This window comes from Desmodus rotundus, chromosome 5, assembly GCF_022682495.2.
Source record: "Desmodus rotundus isolate HL8 chromosome 5, HLdesRot8A.1, whole genome shotgun sequence".
In the NCBI taxonomy this organism is placed as follows: domain Eukaryota; kingdom Metazoa; phylum Chordata; class Mammalia; order Chiroptera; family Phyllostomidae; genus Desmodus; species Desmodus rotundus.
Genome location: NC_071391.1, coordinates 8,429,214 through 8,448,966, shown reverse-complemented (window position 1 = coordinate 8,448,966; position 19,753 = coordinate 8,429,214). Strand labels below are relative to the sequence as shown.

General features: G+C 55.4%; 1 protein-coding gene across 1 annotated transcript; it reads left to right on the top strand.

Moving 5' to 3' along the window:
- Positions 1–1,398: 1,398 nt before the first annotated feature.
- On the top strand, positions 1,399–19,493 carry ZP1 (zona pellucida glycoprotein 1). Its single transcript, XM_053923836.1, is given in 17 exon segments — positions 1,399–1,600; positions 2,689–2,810; positions 3,086–3,401; positions 3,562–3,705; positions 4,133–4,320; positions 4,398–4,495; positions 6,230–6,357; positions 6,439–6,628; positions 6,723–6,867; positions 7,925–8,006; positions 8,124–8,243; positions 8,475–8,600; positions 8,603–8,635; positions 16,394–16,539; positions 16,670–16,787; positions 17,224–17,297; positions 19,407–19,493. Coding segments are annotated over 17 exon segments (2,319 nt in total).
- Positions 19,494–19,753: the final 260 nt, after the last annotated feature.

The following is a 19,753-nucleotide window of genomic DNA, read 5'->3' as shown; positions in this document are numbered from 1 at the left end:
TACTTGACTATTTAGTCAGGGACACTGACCTCCTTTCCTTTAGGTTGTCAAATTTAAAAAATGACAACAGCCAACATAACAATAGCCACCTGGTGTGAGTGAATCAAAATTATACCTTTTTTTTGTCAGATGGGCAAAAAAAGGTGTTTTTTTGGTATGCCGCAGAATTTTAGCTATTGGTTTGTGTTATTAGTTTTAGTTATTAGTTTGAGACGAGAAAGGTTGGAAATCGCTGCATCACCCCACAGTGCTGCGAGGTAAAAGCATCATCAGCCTCAGCGTGCAAACAGGGATCCCAAAGCTCAGGGAAATGAAGGGTCTTCCTCCCAGCTTGCATGTGACTGGGACTCGGCCTGGACCCCTCCCTCCAAGCCCCGCACACTCCCGCCGCCTCAGAGTCTCCTAGCCATGTGTGCTAGCACTTGCTGTGCTGGACTCGGCCAGGCCCCGGGCCCAGGGAACCAGGGGGCGATGCCCTGGGAGGATGACCCGTAAGGGAACAAGCAGGCCCTGAGACTGTGCTGGGCGTGCGGAAGCCAGCCAGTCTTCTTGTTCCTAACGGACTTTATTTCCTAGAGCTGTTCTAGATTCACGGAACACCCGAGGGGACAGCACGGGGAGTCCCCACACACCCCGCAGCCAGTGTCCCCTGTGATGACCGCCCGACGGGAGGACGGCGCCCGCATCTCCGTGACCGAGCCGGGGGCGATACGTCGGTATTAACTGAAGTCCACTTCCTTAGCTTTTACCTGACGTCCCTTTGCTGTCCCAGGAGCCCATCCAGAAGGCCAGGTTACATCTAGTTGTCCATTCCTGTTAGTTTTTATTAGTAATGACCTTGGTCACATGAGCTGCCCTAACTCTCAGGAGAGCTCTAGGAGGTGCTCCTTACTCACCTGTCGCTCCCCCTGACACACACACACACTGCCTCCCGCTGCAAGTTTTCAGGGCAGGGCCCTGCCTCTGAGGGCCTGTTCTGCTGGCTTTGAGGAGTCGGGTGTAAACGAACCTGGCCCACTGCCTGCAGCTGCCGCCTGCTGTCTGGGCAGGAAGGGGGCAAAGAGGGCAGTGGGCCTGAGGCCTGCAGCACTGCCTCCCAGCCAAGGGACCCAGCCCCTGGCCCACTCAGCTGAGCCAGCATCAGTCCCAGCTGCGGGGCAGAAAATCAGGGTGAGAGGCAGCTTTCAGAGCAACCCCTCAGGGCCTCGGGCTGGGAGGGCACCTTCCCCTACCTTCGGGGCAGGAGTTTCACCAGAGCCCCTGGGAGCCAGGTAAGCGCCCCTCCAGGTGGACCCCCTTTGCCCTTAGAAGTTCCCACCTACCACCTTTCCTATATAAGTCCTGGGCCCTCGCTGGGTATGGCCGGGAGGGGTTATTGGGGGGTCCACGCTGTTTCTGATGTCAGGAGGCTTGGCCATGGCCTGGGATCACTGTGTGGCCCTGCTGATGCTGCTGCTGCTGGCCACTCTGGGGCTGGGTCAGCGGCCACACCCCGAGCCTGGCATCCCAGGCCTGCGGCACAGCTATGACTGTGGACTCAACGGCATGCAGCTGCGTGTGTTCCCGTGGCAAGGCCAGACTATTCGCTTCAAGGTGGTGGGTGAGTGCCAGCTGAATCCCGGGCCCCACCAACCTCGGCAGCGGTGGGTAGCTGGGTCCTTTCCCTGTCACGGGAACAGGAAGAGTAGGGGCCTCCCTGCAGCCTGAGGGTGGCGGCCCCCACCCCGACCACACTGGGAACCCGCGGGAGGAAGGCTGGTTCCCAACCTCAATTTCCCTGGTGTGCCTGGGCAGCTTCTCCTTTGTCGGTCAGCGTGACCAGGGAATCACCTGGTGTTGTGCTGAGCTGTAGGCCCTGGTTCTGCATTTGTGACCACGCCCAGCTGACACCCTGGCTGCTGGTCCACAAACAGCTCCCTCGGTGGCAGGGTGTGGCCTGCGAGGGAGAAAAGGGAGGGGGTTTCGAATCAGGATTTGCATCTGCAGCTTCTAAGCTGTGTGATCTTGAACAACCCACCTGACCTCTCTGAGCCCCTGTTCCTCATTTGTAAGATGGGAAAGATGACCCCAAACTTGCTATGTGGGCTGAACAGGAGTGCAGGGGATGTGACCATACCCAGAGGGTGCCCTGGCTGTTCTGGGCTGACCAGGTGGATGAACACCTAGCAGGTATCCCCAAGGGAAGTGGCTGCAACAGCCAGTCAACCAGGCAAACAGACTCTCAGCTCTTTCTATGAAATCTCAGGTTCGAATCCTCATTTTGCCGCTCATCGTGTGCGCCTGGGAAAGCTCACTCGAACCGTCCTCAGCTGCCCCATCCCCAGGCTGAGATGACTAAGTTCGAAGGAACTGGTATAAAATACTCAGCCCAGTGCCCAAGACCTACTTATTTCTCCACCGTATTTTCATTCCTGCTGCTGCTGAGTGCTGCCAACAGGGGAGCTGAGCTAGAAAGAGCCTGAGACCAGCTGGGGCCACCCAATCCCTTACAGATGTGGAAGCTGAGACCAGAGAGGGGAAGGGGCTTGCCTGAGACCACAGAGCAAGCTAAGGGAAAGCTAAGGCTGGAACCTGGGTCTCCTGCTCCTGAGTCGGGAGTCTTCTCAGCAGACCCCAGCAGCCTCTGGCTTCACGCCGCAGCCTCCCTGACCCCTTCCCTCCATCCCTCGCTTCCCTCCCCCACCCCAGATGAATTTGGAAACGAATTTGAGGTGAACAACTGCTCCATCTGCTACCACTGGGTGACGGCCAAGCCCCAGGGGCCTGCAGTCTTCTCTGCTGATTACAAAGGCTGCCACGTGCTGGAGAAGGTAGGGAGCACTCACTGCTCCGGGAGTGGGGGGGGGCAGGCAGGGAGACCTCCAGCTGGGAGCCAGCTTGGCCTAACACAGGGTGGGGCTGGGGAGGCCCCTCATGCACCAGGGAGGCATGGGCACCCAAGATCACTTAGTGAGCTGGCGGATGAGAGGGACTAAGTCCTGGGTACCCGCCCCCAAACCCAGCCCCCTGCCGGACACCCAGCTGGGCCCCCCATAGCCTGGATGCTGAGTGGCTGCACCTCTCCTATTGGCCTTCTCACCTGCAGGACGGGCGCTCCCACCTGAGAGTGCTCATAGAGGCTGTGCTGCCCAACGGTCACGTCGACATAGCGCACAATGTCACTCTGGTCTGTCCCAAACCAAAACACACCTGGATGACTCTGGACGGCCAGCTGGTGCCACCCACCACGTTCTCACTTTCTACCCCGAACACAAGTTCCCTCAGCCCCACCACAGAGCACAGCTCTGTGCGTCCGCCCCCTGCCTCACCTTCCCTCGGGCCTGGACCCACACACCCCACCTGGGCTCGTCCGCAGGGAGGCGTCTTGGAGCAATGGGAGGTTATCAAGCCAGATTACATAGGTACGTAGGACTCCTCTGTGTACGTACCCCTGAGTCCTGGACCTTCTGGAGTATCACATGGCCTGACAGCCCTTTACTGGCTCAAGAAGCCACCTCCTTCCTTTTCCCCTGGAAGTCTTGGCTGCTTCTCATGTCCTCACCCCTCTGTCACCAACCCTAGGTACTAACCTGACCCCGGAGCAGTGTCAGGGGGACTCTGGGCACATCCCCTGCCTAGTGAAAAGAAGTTCAAAGGAAGCCTGTCAGCAGGCGGGCTGCTGCTATGACAGCACCAGAGATGTTCCCTGTTACTATGGCAACACAGGTACAACTTTCCCTGAATCCTGAAGTGCTAGGAGGCTTTTCCCTCTGCCCTCTTCCTTGAAAAGCCTGACCCCAGAGTAGACTGCAGAACAGCTTTGGGTGGGTGTCCCAGGGAGTTATTACTAGATGTACCTTTACAGGTGTCCCCCTGCCTTTAGATTAGAACATCCCAGCTTGGATGATCATGTGATGGTGATCTTACTTTTAGCCTATAGTTCCACTGTTGGTTCCATGAGCGAGAGAATCTGGGTCTGTGAAGGGTTTGCGCAAGCCAACGCAGCCCGAGCGGAGAGCGGGAGAGAACCCAGGTGTCCTGGCTTCTAGGCCGACACCGCCACTCTGACTGTCACCAGCCCCCCACCCGGGTCTGCTGGACGGACACCGACCCCCGAAGCTCTGATCAGCCTCTTTGGTCTGCTTTGTCCCAGCGACTGTCCAGTGCCTCAGAAATGGCCACTTCGTCCTGGTGGTGTCCCAAGAAACAGCCTTGGCCCACAGGGTCACGCTGGCCAACGTCCACCTGGCCTACGCCCCCGCCAGCTGCTCCCCGACACAGGAGACTGAGTCCTTCGTGGTCTTCCACTTCCCTCTCACCCGCTGCGGCACCACGGTCCAGGTAGGCGCGGGGGCCGTGGGCCGGTGCCCAGCACTGCTGCCCCGAGGAGGGCCTCAGCCAGCTGTCTCCTCCCCCAGGTGGTTGGTAATCAGCTCATCTATGAGAACCAGCTGGCATCTGTCATCAATGTCCAAAGGGGACCCCAGGGTTCCATCACACGGGACGGCACCTTCCGGTGAGGGGGAGCCTTCCTCAGAAAGGCTGGGCTATGGGCTTGGGAGTGAAGGGGGATGGGTGAGCTTAGAACAGGTTATAGAGCCATTGGGGCTCATGGTCAAATTCTATTAGCCAGCTGTGGGACCTCATCCCAGCCTCGACTGTGAACATGAAATAGGGTCTGCCCACACCTGGCAGGTAGAAGCCACAGCAGCACTGGAAAGGGCCAGAGTCCTCCAAAGCTCCCAGCTTTCTCCCTCTGAGACCTAAGCTCAGAGACTAAGCAACCACAAATGAGGCTGCAGGTGTCACCCCTGGGCCCCAGGAAGAAGGTGAGGCTATGGCTGCGGCCGAGGCTGCCTCCTGAGCTCAGAAGTTAAAGCCACAGATGAGGCAGATGCGCCTGGGGCTGGGGCTCCCTGAGGGTGCGGTGGGGAGAGGAGCAGAGGAAGAACCCCTCAAGGACAGGGGCCGCCGGGGCCTGCTGACTCAGGTGGCATGACCACCCAGGTGCCCAGGATGGCCGTGGGGGTGCCCCTGAAGGAGCCTGCGCTCATCACACCTGCTTCTGTACCCCAGCGGCCAGGCACCAACATCACCCTGTCTGTCCATCCTGCTAGAGCTGATGCATCAACCATGGGTTGGAGACATTCTGTGCTTGGCATCCAGCAGATGCCCACCCTACCTGCCATGGGGGCTGGGGTGAGGGGCTGGCATCAGAGGTCAAGTGCCTTTGCTTTTAAAAAAAAAAAAGTACCTAAGGGAGAAGGCGGTTGGGAGTGAGGGGACAAAGCCGTCACGCGTTAGACTCCTGGATTTAAGGGCAATGGCAGCTAGCCCCCCGGGGCCAGGGACCCCAGAGGGAGGGAGCCGGAGGGGGAGCAGCTGTAGCCCAGCAGGAGCATGTGGGAGGCACCCGGAGGACAGGCCTGCGGGTCCGGGCAGCAACCCCTGATGCCTGTAAGCAGCTACTTAGCTCCAGTCCCGTCTCCATCCACAGGCTGTCTCCTCCAGGGGCCCTAGCCCAGGTGGGAACCCGGGGCCCTGTCTCAAGTAGGGGTGAAGGCAGAGCACTCAGGAGCCAGGGGTGAGGTGGACGGGGTCAGGTGGGGTCAACTACTCTTGCAGACACCTCAGGGTGTCTGTGCCAAGACTGTGCAGAGGTACTTTAAGCTGGCGAGGGACACAGGCTGAGTGAGGGACACCAGATCCAACAACAGACCAGCTACAAGTACAGGGACCGTGATGACACTGGGGTGCAATCTTGTGACCCTAGTGACCCTGTCGCAGCCCTCAGAAGGAGAGGGGTTATTGCCATTTTACAAACGAGGAAACTGAGGCTTAGGTTAAACCGTTCGCTTGTGGTCCCATGGCCAGTAAACACGAAGAAGATTCGAACCCAGGCCTGCCCGTTAGGCTTGACTGGCAGGTTCCAAGGGAGCCTCAAAGGTCAGAACAAGGTGAGCATCTGTCAGCCCCATGCCCCACCCCCACATGGCCAGGCCTCCATCCACTGTGCCCAGCCCCAGAAGAGGGCCTGGCGTGGCAGGCTGGTGCTGTCCCAGGAAGCTGAGGAAGGCCGAGGAGAGGGGCAGAGGTGCACATCCCCCTAGCGATTGCTTGGGTGGCGTCCATCGGCCCTGCCAGACTGGGCCCTGTTTGTTGCACCCACATCATGGGTGCCTGGTCTACTATGCAAGCAGGATGCAATGATTCTGTCTTCTCCCCCCATTCTCTCTCACCTGAACTTCAGGATCCATGTTCGCTGCATCTTCAATGCTAGTGACTTCCTGCCCCTCCAGGCATCTGTCTTACCACTCCCCTCCTCAACCTCTGTGACCCAGCCCGGCCCTCTGCGGCTCCAGCTTCGCATTGCCAAGGGTACCATGTCTCCGTGCTTCCCCTCTGTGCCCCCACGTGGCAGACACACGGCCCCAAGGCTCACGCCCCCTCTTCCCGCAGACGAGACTTTCCGCTCCTACTACGAGGAAAGGGAATATCCCATCGTGAGGCTGCTGCTGGAGCCTGTCCCTGTGGAGGTCCGGCTCCTGCAGAGGACGGACCCCCGTCTGGTGCTTCTGCTGCACCGGTGCTGGGCCACCCCCAGCGCCAACCCCTTCCAGCAGCCCCACTGGCCCATCCTGTCAGACGGGTGAGTGGTGGCAGGTGCTCGAGTGGCCCCAGGGCTCCCTCTGCTTGCCTCCCCTCCCCCAGTGGGCAGCTTCCTCGACTTCTCTCCTTCCCAGGTGTCCTTTCGAAGGCGACAACTACAGGACCCGAATGGTAGCCTTGGACAGGGTCCGGCTGCCTTTCCCGACTCACTACCAGCGCTTTACCGTGGCCACCTTCGCGTTCCTGGACTCTGGCTCCCAGAGGGCCCTCAGGGGACCGGTAAGAAGTGCCATGTTCTGTCCCATGTTCCTTGCACCTGCTGTCACCAGGCCCCTCCGGCACCCTGAAGCTGAAGCAGACAGACTCTCCAATGGGCTTGGTTTTAGCAAGCATGGAGGAGGGCAGTGAGCCCGGGTCCTGGCCTCAGGGAAGCCCAGAGGTGACCAGGAAGCAACTCAAGTGGGAGGCAGGAAAATGCCATCGACCCTAAACCTGAGCGCTGGTCACAGTGTGGAGAGTGGCCTCGCTCGGACTCTAGAAACTGTGTGCAGCATAATTCTGCTTTGAATTTTTACAACCTAGTAACTTCTCCAGAAGGTAACGGGGATAAACGGGTATGTTTAGGGTTTCTACATACAGACAAATGGCACCTATGCCACACACTATCCTGTAACTTTATTCTACTGAACAGTGTGTGTCTTTCACGTTAATACACACAGATCTCTACATCCTCTTACATCAGATGTAGACAGGACGGTTTAACCCTCATCTCAGCTGTGAGCCTCTTCCTGAGCCCACGCCCTGACCTGCTAGATGAGGGGGCACCCACCGCGGGTCGGGCCTCCTGCAGGCTGTTTGGGTCAACTCCTCCTGCTGCTCCTTTGAGAGCTGCCCTTGGCCTTGTGTTTCTGGAAGCAGGGCTAACCCGTCTGCCCCTCTGCCCTCTGTGAGGAGTCACTGGAGGCCAGGCCTGGTCAAGCCCCACCTCCTCGCAATTCCCTCTGTCAGTCACTGGCACGAAGAGCAAGACGGCTCTCCCGAGGGGCTCTGCAGTCAGGGGCAGTGTTGGTGGAACAGGCCAAGGGCTGGGGCTCCGCCGAGGGCAGTGGTTCCTGCCCATGAGGACCCAGGCCATCTGGAAGGAGAACATGTGGATTCCAAACTGGGGCACGGCCCCTGTGCCTCTGCAGCTCATGGGCAGGGGCTGCAGTCTCAGTCCTGGTCCCCATGCCCAGGTGTTCCCCTGCCCACCTGGGTCCTGGGTCCTCTGTCCCTGCTTCAGTGCTTCCTCCCCTGGCACTGCACCAGCTCCAGGTCACAGCCTTCCTCTCCCCAGGTATACTTCTTCTGCAGCGCCTCTGCCTGCTCCCCCTCGGGGCTGGAGACCTGCTCCACCACCTGTGGCTCTAGCACCACCAGTGAGTCTGGGGCAGGGGGTGGGGAGGTGTTCTGCATTCTTTCATGTATCTGGTCCTTGCTTCTGGGCCACCAGGGGCCTGGACACCATCCCAAGATGTGGCTCCTCCCCTGGGCAGGACAGCGGCGATCCTTGAGCCCCCACAGGGATGCAGCTGAGCCGCAGGACATCGTGAGCTCTCCAGGGCCAGTGGGCTTTGTGGATGCTTACAGGAAGGAGACTATGCGGGGGCCCTCAGGTACCAGGGCCTGTGGGGGGGCTCCTCCGGCCAGGGCCACCCAGGGTGTGTAGACAAAACAGAAGCTCAGGCAGCAGTAAGGGCAGGAGATGGTGACACTTCAGTCAGCGGGAACAACGCAGACAGGCCAGGGCCATCACTGTCAGCACCACCCTGAGGTTACACGGGTCAGGTGTGGAGGGGAACCTTGTCCACCCAGCCCTGACATCCTTCAAATCCTCCCCCCTGCAGGCTCCACCCAGAACTCCGACCTGAGGCCTCTCCTCTGGGTGGTCCTTTTGCTGGCAGCTGCTGCCCTGGTCCTAGGGATCAGTGTCTCCGTGGGCCTGCGTCAGGCCCGTACCCAGATGCTCCGGGAGATGACAGAGGGTGAACAGGCTCAATAAACCATGGTTTCCAGCCTACTGAAATCTGTTGTGGAACGCTCTTTGTAGAGAGTAGGGCAGAAATCTCCTTTGTCTGAGATCGTGGTCCGTGGGGCTGGCTCTGTCCTTCCACAACTGCCTCTGTCAGCACTGCTGGGGAGGCCTGCAGCGCCCAGGCCCGACTTCGGAAGACTGTGTGTCAGTGAGGGAAGGCGGCACTCTGGGCAGAGAGCACAGGACAGGTCAAGATGCAGGAAGGTAAAATCGTGGCAGAGTCATGGGTCACCGGATCTGGGGATCAGGCATCTGGCGGGGCTCACGGCCTGGGAGGACCTGCCACCTCCACGCGGACACAGAGGGTCTCACTGGGCGCCCTCAAAGCCCACTGCTTGGCTGCTGTCACAGATAAGGGGAACCCAGGGTTCCTGGGGCAGAAAGAACCGAGCCTGGCTTGAATGAAGAAGGCCCTCCGAGTCCTGCTTGGAGTCCCCCAGCCTCCCACTAGAGGATGCGGGGCTACGTTCGTGACCACCAGCCCCCACCACGCTCCCTCAGCCCCCCAGAAGTAGCCGCACAGGAATGGTCAGCACGGAATGAATAGCATGGCCCAGACCAGTCAGTGCTGCGCTGGCTGGGCTGCTGACCTTTGCTTGCCCATGTGTGGCAAGGCCTTCCTCTCTGACCCTGCAGCAAAGACCTTCCCAGATGGATGTGGAGATGTAGGCTCGGGGTGGGGGCTGGGGTGGGGAGGGTGAAGGGCTCAGCCTCTGGCGGGCAGAGAATAACCTGGTGGGGAAGTCAGACACCCTCCCTGAGAGAACACACACAAAGGACCCTGTAGTGCTCAAGCCAGGCCAGTAGCCTTGACGTGGTGCTGGGCTCCCCCGCTCTGGCCTCCTCCCTCTCTTCCATCTCCAGGGTACTGATCAGACACAGGGACTCCGGAGCCGGGCTGCTCCAGTTACAGCCCTGGCTCCGTCCCCTAGCAGCCGTGTGACATCGATTTACTGAACCTTCCTGGGCCCGGTTCCTCATCTGCAAACGGGAATGACACCTACCCCAGAAGGGTGTTAGAGAAAAGGAGTTCGTAGGGAAGGATCCCTAGGGTGCTACAGAACCATTAGCCAACATTTACTGACTGCTACTGACTGCCAGAACGTCCTCTTCCTCCTGCCCCGAACTTGATGCTTCCCTTCCGTCTCTTTCCTTCTCCTCTCTCATTCTCTCACTTTCTTTCTCTTTCCTTCCTTCCTTGCTTCCTTCCTCCATCCCTCCCTCCCCCCCACCCCCGCCCCCTTCCTTCCTTCTTGACAAGCTTACAGCCCAAGATGAGGAAGGGCTAGAGGAAACTGCTGCCTTCAGGCTTCTAGCTGGAGGCAGCAGAACAGGGCACTTGGGCAGGAAGATCCAGGCCCTTGCTATGGAAGCCAGTAGAGGAACATCCTGATCTGGAACTGTTGTCCCCATCTGCAGCTAGGGATGGATGACAGCTCTGTCCCAACTCGCTGGCCTGGCAGGGACTACAGGGTACACTCTTCAGGATTAGTGTGGAGTGGGTGCGCGTTCTTGGCCTGCTTGTGGGTTGGAGGAGCCAGGCTGGCTCGCTCCTACACGCCGGGTTCTGGCTCCAGCAGCACCAGGGCTTCCTTCTCCCCACACCCGTCTGTGTACCGCTCGGAAGGTGCTTCTACAAATGGCGTCTGTGCTGTGTTCACACAAAGCACAGCTCTATGAATACCAGTTAGAATCACGGAACTGACTTCTCTCGGTTTTTTACACACAGACATCTTGTGTCTGTTTTTTCCTTTTTAAAATATATTTTATTGATTATGCTATTACAGTTGTCCCGTTTTTTGCCCTTTGCCCCCCCCCCACCGCCTGCTGGGTACCCCCCTTCCTTCCAGCAACCCGCCCCCTTAGTTTATGTCCATGGGTTGTGCATGTAAGTTCTTTGGCTTCTCCATTTCCTATACCATTCTTAACCTCCCCCTGTCTATTTTGCACCTACCCTTTATGCTTCTTATTCCCTGTACCTTTTCCCCCCATTCTCTCCCTTTCCCTTCCCAGCTGATAACCCTCCAAGTGCTCTTCATACCTATGATTCTGTTTCTGTTCTGGTTGTTTGCTTAGTTTGTTTTTTTAGATTCAGTTGTTGATAGTTGTGAATTTGTTGCCCTTTAATGTTCGTGGTTTTGGTTTTTCTTTTTCTTAAATAAGTCCCTTTAACATTTCATGTAATAATGGCTTAGTAATGATGAACTCCTTAAGTTTTACCCTGTCTGGGAAACACTTCCATTCTAAATGATAGCTTTGCTGGATAGAGCGATCTAGGTTGTAGGTTCTTGCTTTTCAACATTTTGAATACTTCTTGCCAGTCCCTTGTCTGCAAAGTTTCTTTTGAGAAATCAGCTGATACTCTTATGGGAACTCCTTTGTAGATAACTTTCTCTCTTGCTTCTTTTAAGATTCTCTTTATCTTTAACCTTTGGCATTTCAATGATGATGTGTCTTGGTGTGGTCCTCCTTGGGTCCAATTTCTTTGGGACTCCGGGCTTCCTGTACTTGTATGTCTATTTCCTTTGCCAAATGGGGGAAGTTTTCTCTCATTATGTTTTCAATTTCTTGCTCTTCCTCTTCCTCTTCTCCTTCTGGCACCCCTGTGATTTGGATGTTCATATTTAAAGTTGTCCCAGAGGTTCCTAAGCCTCTCCTCATTTTTTAAAATTCTTTTGTCTTCATCCTGTTCTGATTGAATGCTTTTTCCTCCCGTGTGCTCCAAATCGTTGATTTGACTCCCGGCTTCAGCCCCTCCACTGTTGGTTCCCTGTAGATTTTTCTCTATTTCACTTAGTGTAGCCTTCACTTCTTCCCATATTTTTTGCCATATTCGATGAATTCTCTGAGCATCCTGATCACAGTGTTTTGAACTCTGCATCTGATAGGTGGGTTATCTCCATTCAGTTTAGTTCTTTTTCTAGGGTTTTGTTCTGTTCTTTCAACTGGACCATATTTTTGTTTACCCAATTCGACAGCCTCCCTGTGTTTGTTTCTGCGTATGAGGTAGGGCTGCTTTGACTCCCTGTCTTAGAAAAGGCACCTGTAAGTTGTGTGGGGCAGAGCCTTAGGTAATCACCAGGGTAGGGCAACCTGCTTCACTGCTTTGTGGCTCTGTGCTGGGGGAGAGTTCCGAGAGGGGACGATGCTGCTGCCTGGCTTCTGGAGGTTTGCCTGCCACTGGCCCCATTTCCAGTCACTTCACCCACTTCCTGTGTGTGACTGACACCCTTCCAGCTGTTGCCCTGGTAGTGAATCCCAGAGTGGGTGGGCTTGTGTATGTTCTGAATCTGTGTGAGCCCTTTAAAGGGACTCTCCAGGAAATCTGGCAGTTTCTTCCACTGCCCTAACCCCCACTGGTTTTTCCAGCCAGAAGTTATGGGGATCTATCTTCCCAGCACTGGAACCCTGAGCTGTGCAGTCTGGTCTGGGGCTGGGATCTCTCACTCCCAAGGTATCCCTCCCAATTTTTATCTACCTCCTGTGAGTGTGGGGCCACCTGATCTGCCCACTGCCCCAGCCCCAGCGCACCACCCCACATCACTGCACCTCTCTGCTCATCTCCGTGACTCTGCCCCTCCTACCCATCTGGATGAATGTGGCTTCTTTAAACCCTTAGTTGTCAGACTTCCATACAGCTCGATTTTCTGAAAGTTCTGGTTGTTGTTTTGAAATCTAGCTGTAATTATCTCCGTGGTTGCGCAAGGAGGCAAAGTATGTTTACCTATGCCTCCATTCTGACCAGAAGTTCATTTATTTTTAATACATTTCCCTCCATAATTTGGTTGAATTATATACTTAATGGAAACCAGGTCTGTTAAGAACAACAAGTACTGAACACCATTATGTCAGCATGCAATTCTTTGTTACTGTCTTTCTGGAATAAACTTGTAGAACAGCTGGGTCCAAAACTTCACCCCCTCCGGATGGTCTGGCTCTGGGACAGCGCGGGCCTGCTCTCCCACAGCCTGGCCGCCACTGATTTTATCACCCGCAATCTCTGCCTGTCTGCCTGTCACAAGGCAAATGGCATCGCTGACGTACCATGGACCTCTTTGCCCTGCCCAGTGTGGCTCGGTTGGCTGGACATCATCCCACAAAACAAAAAGTCACCGGTTTGATTCCCACTCAGGGCACATACCTAGGTCATTGGTTCGGTCCCCGGTCGGGGTGCATATGAGAGGCAATAGATGGATATTTCTCTCCTTCTCTTTCTACTTTCCTTCCCCTCTCTCTAAAAATAGACCTCTTCGATTAGAAGCCAAGCATCTTTACAGCCACTTGTGTCTTACAAGTTGCCTCTCCGTGTCTTTCCTTGCGTGTAAAGAGCTTTCGCTAGGTAACGGGTCAACACCCTATCTTCCGTTAGGCTTTCTGTGTGGGGTTCTTCCATCCTGCCGTCTGAGAGACTTATGTAACAGTGAACACTTGTTTCTCCCTCATATTTTTATCTTTCAGTGTGGCAAGGACCTTCCCGTCCCCTACGTAATCTTTAAAGTATCCATTTACTTGTCACGACACTCCTGTGACAGCGCACGTGTTTCCCTCCTGTCAAAGTCGCACAGGTCAAGAGTCTGGACAGGTGACTTTGGTAACTGACAAACTGCAGGTCACTTTTCCACGTCAAAGCGTCTGAGTGCAAAATACGGGAACCGCGAGGGCCCCTGCAGCACCAGCTGCCCCACTATTTCCTGCCAGGGAGCAGTGTAAGCTCTGGCTTTGTTGAGTATCAAAATCTAGCCCAAATTTTGTCCAACTTAAAACTTCCCTCCCCTAAAACCACCTGCTGACACAAACAGGCACCTGAGTGAGCCCTGAGAACATGTGAGTCACACCTGATGGGGTGATAACAAACCACGTTCGCTGACCTGTGGCAGGAAGCAGAGCTGCTCAGGGGCCTGCCAGGCTTTCTCTTCCTGCCCCGTTAGAGAGGGGGGCAGGGGCAGTGGTCACAGCTAGGTAAGACCCAAGGGACTCCCCACCTCTCCGTCAAACCCCCAGGCTCCTTCCGACTTACACTGTGATTGAGATCAAACTGATGCCGTGGTGCTCTGTCTTAAACAAACAGGGAGACTACTTCGGCTTAAGTAAAGTCTAACTCCTCAAGCTGTGGCTCCATGCCCGGACGTTCCAGTGAGTGCATTTCTCATAAAGGCGCCACTTCTGTCCCCGCAGTAGGAAGACGAGAGACCCGGATCTACCTTCTGGTGTGAATCCAATGACAGATTATATAGATACATTTTAAAAACATGATGCAATCTTTGCTGAGCTACCATGGAAAAGAAAAAAAAAAAAAGACGTACACCTAGGACAAAAATAAAGTAACAGCAAAAACTCTAGGGAGTAAAACCAGCTTCTATTCCGGGCCTTCCACAGAACCCTGCAAACCTTGGCGTTCCGCTTTGATGAGTACAGGGGACCGCAGGTCAAGCACAGAGCCGGCCAGTGGAGGGGAGTCTGGGTGCAGCGCTGCTGTCGAAGCTGGGACTCCGGAGGGCTTGGGGCTCAGTTCAGGACTGAAGGGGAGATGTGCCCACTGCACAGAAGTGGTGGCAAGGGAGCCTGTCTGTCTTGATCTTGGTGCTGACAGATTAAAAAAAAACTTTCCTGAGAATTAAAGTGTAAGTCCCTCTTCACTGGTGAGTGCAATCCAAATTCTTAAACAGGGCCGAGGGTGGGGGGACTTTCAAAGGTTCAGTTTGGAAAAAACTCAAGGGCTGACTTTAATTTAAGGTGATCCCAGGGTGATAATTAAATTAAAGTGATCCCTTGGCTTCAGACAGAAGCCACTGCAAATTCTGTCTGAAAAGATGTGATTTCAAAGTCTCAAAGAATTCTCGTGAAACCACAAATAATACGAGCCTTCCCGAACCTGAATCACAAGATATCATAGTCAAAAGACAAGGCACAAACTGGGAAGATACTCGCAACACTCTGACAAAGGATCGCTATCAAAAAAAAAAGTATATACATATAAAACCTGCCACAGATCAGTAGGAAACAATAAGGCAATCAAAATAGAAAACGGTCAAAGGACACAAGGAATCACATTGTAAAAGATAAACTCACGTGGCCTGTAAGTGGATGAGATGCTCAGTAGTCACGGCCACGAAGAGCGGACTGCAAAGTGCTATCATACCCCCACCAGACCGGCGAACGTTAGAACACTGAGGGTTGGCGAGGGCATGAAGACAGGAGCTCTCAACTACTGTTGGTCACTGTACACTGGTACAACCCTGTTGAAAATATTTGTCATTGCCTGTACTATCTACACAATAATCCTCTCCTAGGTTAATATCCTAGGAGAAACTCTTGCACCAGCATATGCACAGAAACATTGATTATAATAGCAAAAAAAAAAAAAAGAAAAGAAACAACTTTCATGTCCATTATGAACAACAGGACATAAAAATAAAAGCACTGTGGTACACTCCCATGATGGAACTCCACAGTGAACGAGAGGTTAACCTGTCCAGGGTTTATCCTTTGCAGGCTGGCCTCCCGGAAAAGGAGTTGGCCTCCTACAAGGCTCCATGGCCTCCAGCCACTGCCAAGTGCATTGCTTGGACCCCCAGCCCCCAACAATGTCAGAGTTGGGGCTGGCGCATCCCGTCACGGGTGCAATGCAGTGACTCCTGCTGCTGCCCGGGCACACGAGCAGTTGCCACCGCACAGTCTGGACGCAAGACCCTCGATCATGTCAGAGGAAGGCTGGTGCAAACTCCCAAACACAACACGCACTGGCAGACGGGGGCTGGGACCACGGTCCTGCCACATCCTATTGCTGCCGTGCCCCTTCCCCGAGGACAACAGAGGACTTGCTGTGCTTTCTAACCTCGCAGCTTGAGCGCACCACGGCCCAGGAAGCTGAGGCACGCTGAGCTGGCCTCTTCCCCGCATGCCCTGCCCTGATAAAAGGCCCGGCAGCACTGCACCTGCGGGTGACTGTGGGTGACTGCTGCCTCCAGTGAGCACTGGCCCCGCGCCTGGGGGGACTTGCTCGGCCGTTTGCTTTCATTTGCACAGTTGCAAGTGACCTGAGCTTGTGGGTGTCGATACCGGTAGATTTCAGGAACGGTGTTGAGCAAAGGAAGTCAGAGAGCGGGTTTAGTGATTTCACTTCCATACACTTGAAAAATAAGCAAAACCTCCCCCAATATAGCAGTAAAATTCTAAAGCGAAAGAATGATCAACCCCGATTTCCGGACAGTGGTTTCCTCTGCAGGGGAGGGGGGTCATTCCTGGAAGAACAGAGGCCCCCAACGCTGTCTTTCTTAAGCTGGGTGCTGGATACAAGGGTGCTTACTATTCTTTAAACTGAAAAGACACATTTTAGACACTTTTAAATGAGTCTTTCACGATTAAAAAAAAAACCTAAACTCTTACGATGTTGAAGACCTGTTCCACATTTTGAACATCTTCAGGCGGGGGATTTCAGACTTCACGCTGCTGGCTGGGACCAGCGACTGCGGAGCCTTAATACAACCTGTTGGGCATTTCTCCAACGTTCTTGCCCCACTTGCCCCGCTGTCTCTTTTCTCCTCCTGGCTTTGGCCTTGAATGTGCTCTCAACCCTCCTTACTTCAGCACGGCCTCTCCTTACATCAGCCACCCCTCCTCTGTTCCTCTGCTGTGTCCACCTAGTGACTTTTTACTGCTTCAATATGAGCCTATGTCACCTCTCCCTGACTTCCCTGACATTCAAAACGGCTGCACACCCCCCCCCCACAGTGGCGCCCCCATCAGAAATCCAGTCCATGGTGTGTTCATCTGTACAGCCCCGCCTCCTGCCTGGATTAGGCTCCAGCCACCTGGTGTCATCAGAGCCTTACAAAGGAGTGAAGAAGGCAGAGGCCGACCAAACCTTCGTGACACAGGTATCGGGAGTAACAGGCCACATGCCCTTGGCAGTGTCCCTGGATGCCAGTGCTGGCAGAAGCAGGGGCCAGAGACCAGCTGCGAGTGCTCCCTGGGTGCTGTCCCTGCACTGCCTCACTGACCGGTCAGCTCTGTGGGGCGCCTGCAGAGGTAGACACGTGGAGGCAGATGCGGCACAGCGACACCGGCCACGGAGCGCTGCAGGGCTGGGATTCAAGCCGGGGCTTCGGACTCCCAGAGCCCACCTGTGAGCGCAACGCTAGGCTCCTAGGAAACTCGAGCTGTCTGTTCTTGTCTTGGCTGCTCATGGGGTAGTCGGCTTGGTCTCTGAGGCCAGACGGCTTAAAACCTCAGCTTGGGCACTTGCTGGGTAAACCAAGGCACTCTGAGCTGGTCTCATCTGCAGAATGGGGAGAAAAACAGCGCCTTTGTGGCAGGGTTGTCTTGTAGTGCACAAAGCTCAGCCCTGGGGCCAAGGTTATGGGACAGGCTGGTGTGACTATAGTGCCCCCAGGTGGCTGCCTTGGACAGCGCACTGAGACTGACAATGCTGCTGCCTTGCACATGTGCCTCCACCTTCAACAGTGGAGGGACATGGGGCTTGGGGCATGGATCCTCCAAGGGCTCAAGTTCACATGAGAAGCAATAAGCACTGGTTTCACCTCCAACTGATCTCCCTTCAGGTACCTGGGACTACGGACTGCTCCTGGACCCTAAATACAAACGTCGTGAGCCTGACAATATGGACCCAGAGAAGGTGAGCCCTTTAGAATCTGAGACCAACTTCCAAAAGGCTCACCTACAAGGCAGCTGAGCCCAACCCTGGAGCTGTGACAGGAAGGGGTGGCAGCTCTGCAGTCCGTTTTGGTGGAAATGACTAACCATCATCATGCCCCTCCTCTTACATACCAAGGAGAGACTCGGAGAGTGCCCCGAGGCTGAATCTCTGAAGGGGCATGACAGCAAGGAGGACACGGCCCCACCCTCGAAATGCAAAGCTGGTTGAGAAACAAACGCACAAGCACCTCCAAGGCAACGTGGTGCCAGCTAGGCCAGAGCCGTGAGCCGCGGGCTGAGCGAGGCCACTCACCTGCCAGGACAGAGCTGGGCGCCAGAGGCTTCCTGGGGTTGGCCTGTCTGGGGCAGGAGACTCCAGGGAGAGCAGAGCAGCAGAAGCAGCAGAAGCAGCAGTAGTGGTGTTGACAGAAGTGTCAGCAGGGGCCAAACGCAGCAGTCACAGAAGTAGCAGTGGCACTAGTGGCAGCGGGAGTGTTGGTAACAGAAATGGCAGCAGCAATGAAAATACAGGTGGCATTTACTGGGGGCAGTCACTGCTGAAAGCACTTCTCACATACTAATCCACTCCATCCTCACACTACTCGCACCGTCCCCCCTCCCACCTCCACCTCACAAAGGAACGGGAACAGAGAGAAGTTAAATAACCTGCCCAAGGTCCCACGCCAAGTGCCACAGCCACAGTCGAAGCCCAGAGAGCGTGCCTAGTCCATGCTCCCACTCGCTGCCCTGACGGCAGAGGCGGCGGCATGAGGCCCCATAGGGGGATGGCGAAACCGCTCAGAGCTGCTGGACAGCAAGGCTGTTTCAAGAACTGAGACAATGTATGCAGTGCCTCACACACAACTGTCTGCTGACATGAGAGTGGACAGGTGGCGAGCCAGAGACGGAAGCACTTCAGAGCCTTGTGACCCAACCACTGGGCTGCCAGAGGCCAGGACACAGGCCGGACTCATTGTTCTAAGGCCGTGGCTCCGGTCCCCTTGACATGCATTCCATTTCCTCCCCATCCCCACAGAAAACACACACACACACGTGGACACACCACGCACCCCTACCCACCCCTGGGTCCCCCAAGAACCTGTCCTCACCTCTTTAGTTTCCTAGAAAGTCGGACCTTACAAGACATATTAAGATCTGGCCCAAGCCATTAGATTGGTGAGTGCTATGCTAGCCCTGGGGTCCCACTCAGCCTCAGGGTGCACCCTGCTGCAGCCCCGGCTCCATCAGTCCTCCCTTCTTCACTCGGCAGTCCCCTCCCTCCTCCTGAAGCTTGCCCCAGCTCGGGAGAACAGCACAAGGGTCTTTTCTTTACGAAGGGTAATGGTACTTTTCAAATCTTAAGAAATAAATACCCCAAAGTGGCTGGGGATACGTGCTAACAGCCCATGTAGATTGGCGAATGTCGGGAACCCGGTGTTCCCAACGCCCGCTCATCGCCGGCTCCTGGAAAGTCGGCCACAAGAACCCGAACTAACAGGAGGCTGCGTGCTCAAGCAGGCTCACCACAGGCCTACTTACAAACGATGGAACTCTGGCTTGTGTCCCAAAAGGCGAGTTCAATGGACAGTTAACAGGGGTTGCAAATACACATAAAGGCTTTCCAGGTCAAATATTTGAAAACTGGGTTAAATAGTGAAGTGGTTTCTTTCCTGCGGGAGTTTTCAAAGGTATTACTGGCTACTAAGCACAGTGACCCTCCAGGGGTGACACGGCGTGCCCAAGCTGACTGGACCAGGGATCCAGCAACAACACTCAGGCAGGGGGTCTTCTGCTGCATCAATATGAACCCTGCTTTGACCCACAGCCCCTTCCAGGTACCATCTGTGTCTCTGCTCCCCTTCCCGGCACATTTTCTCATCTGCAGTCACTAACTTCCACGCCCTCCGCTCACATCCTTGTCACGCATCCCTGTCAGGGTTCCACCCCAGCACCGAGCTGGGACTGCTCATCAAGGGGGCCACGGACCTTGCAGCCAGACTCAGTGGTCACCGCGCTGGCCTCCTTCCTATCCCCCCACACACCTGGACCACTCTGGTCTCAGACCCTCCCTGCTGCCTGTTGCTTTCAGCCCCCATTCGGGCCTCAGCGTGACTACTGGCACCTCCGAAGGCCCTTCCTGACCACCCAGGCTAAAGCGGCCCTGTGCTGCGCCTGAACTCCCTATGCAGTGCATTTGTTTGCTGGTCTTTTTTATTTACGATTTACTGGCTGTCTCCCCTCGAGCCGGCCCTACTTCAGATTCCCAAATGCCAGTTACAAAGATCTCCTGATTTCAGCCAAACAGGGGCAGGCTGCCTACCACTTCCAGCTGAAGAGACCTCACTCACAGGCTCCCAGCTCCTCACCAGCAAGAAAAGGCCACCTTGTCCACACTTCTCCCTCCCTGCCAGGCTTGTGGCAAGTGGCAGCACGAGC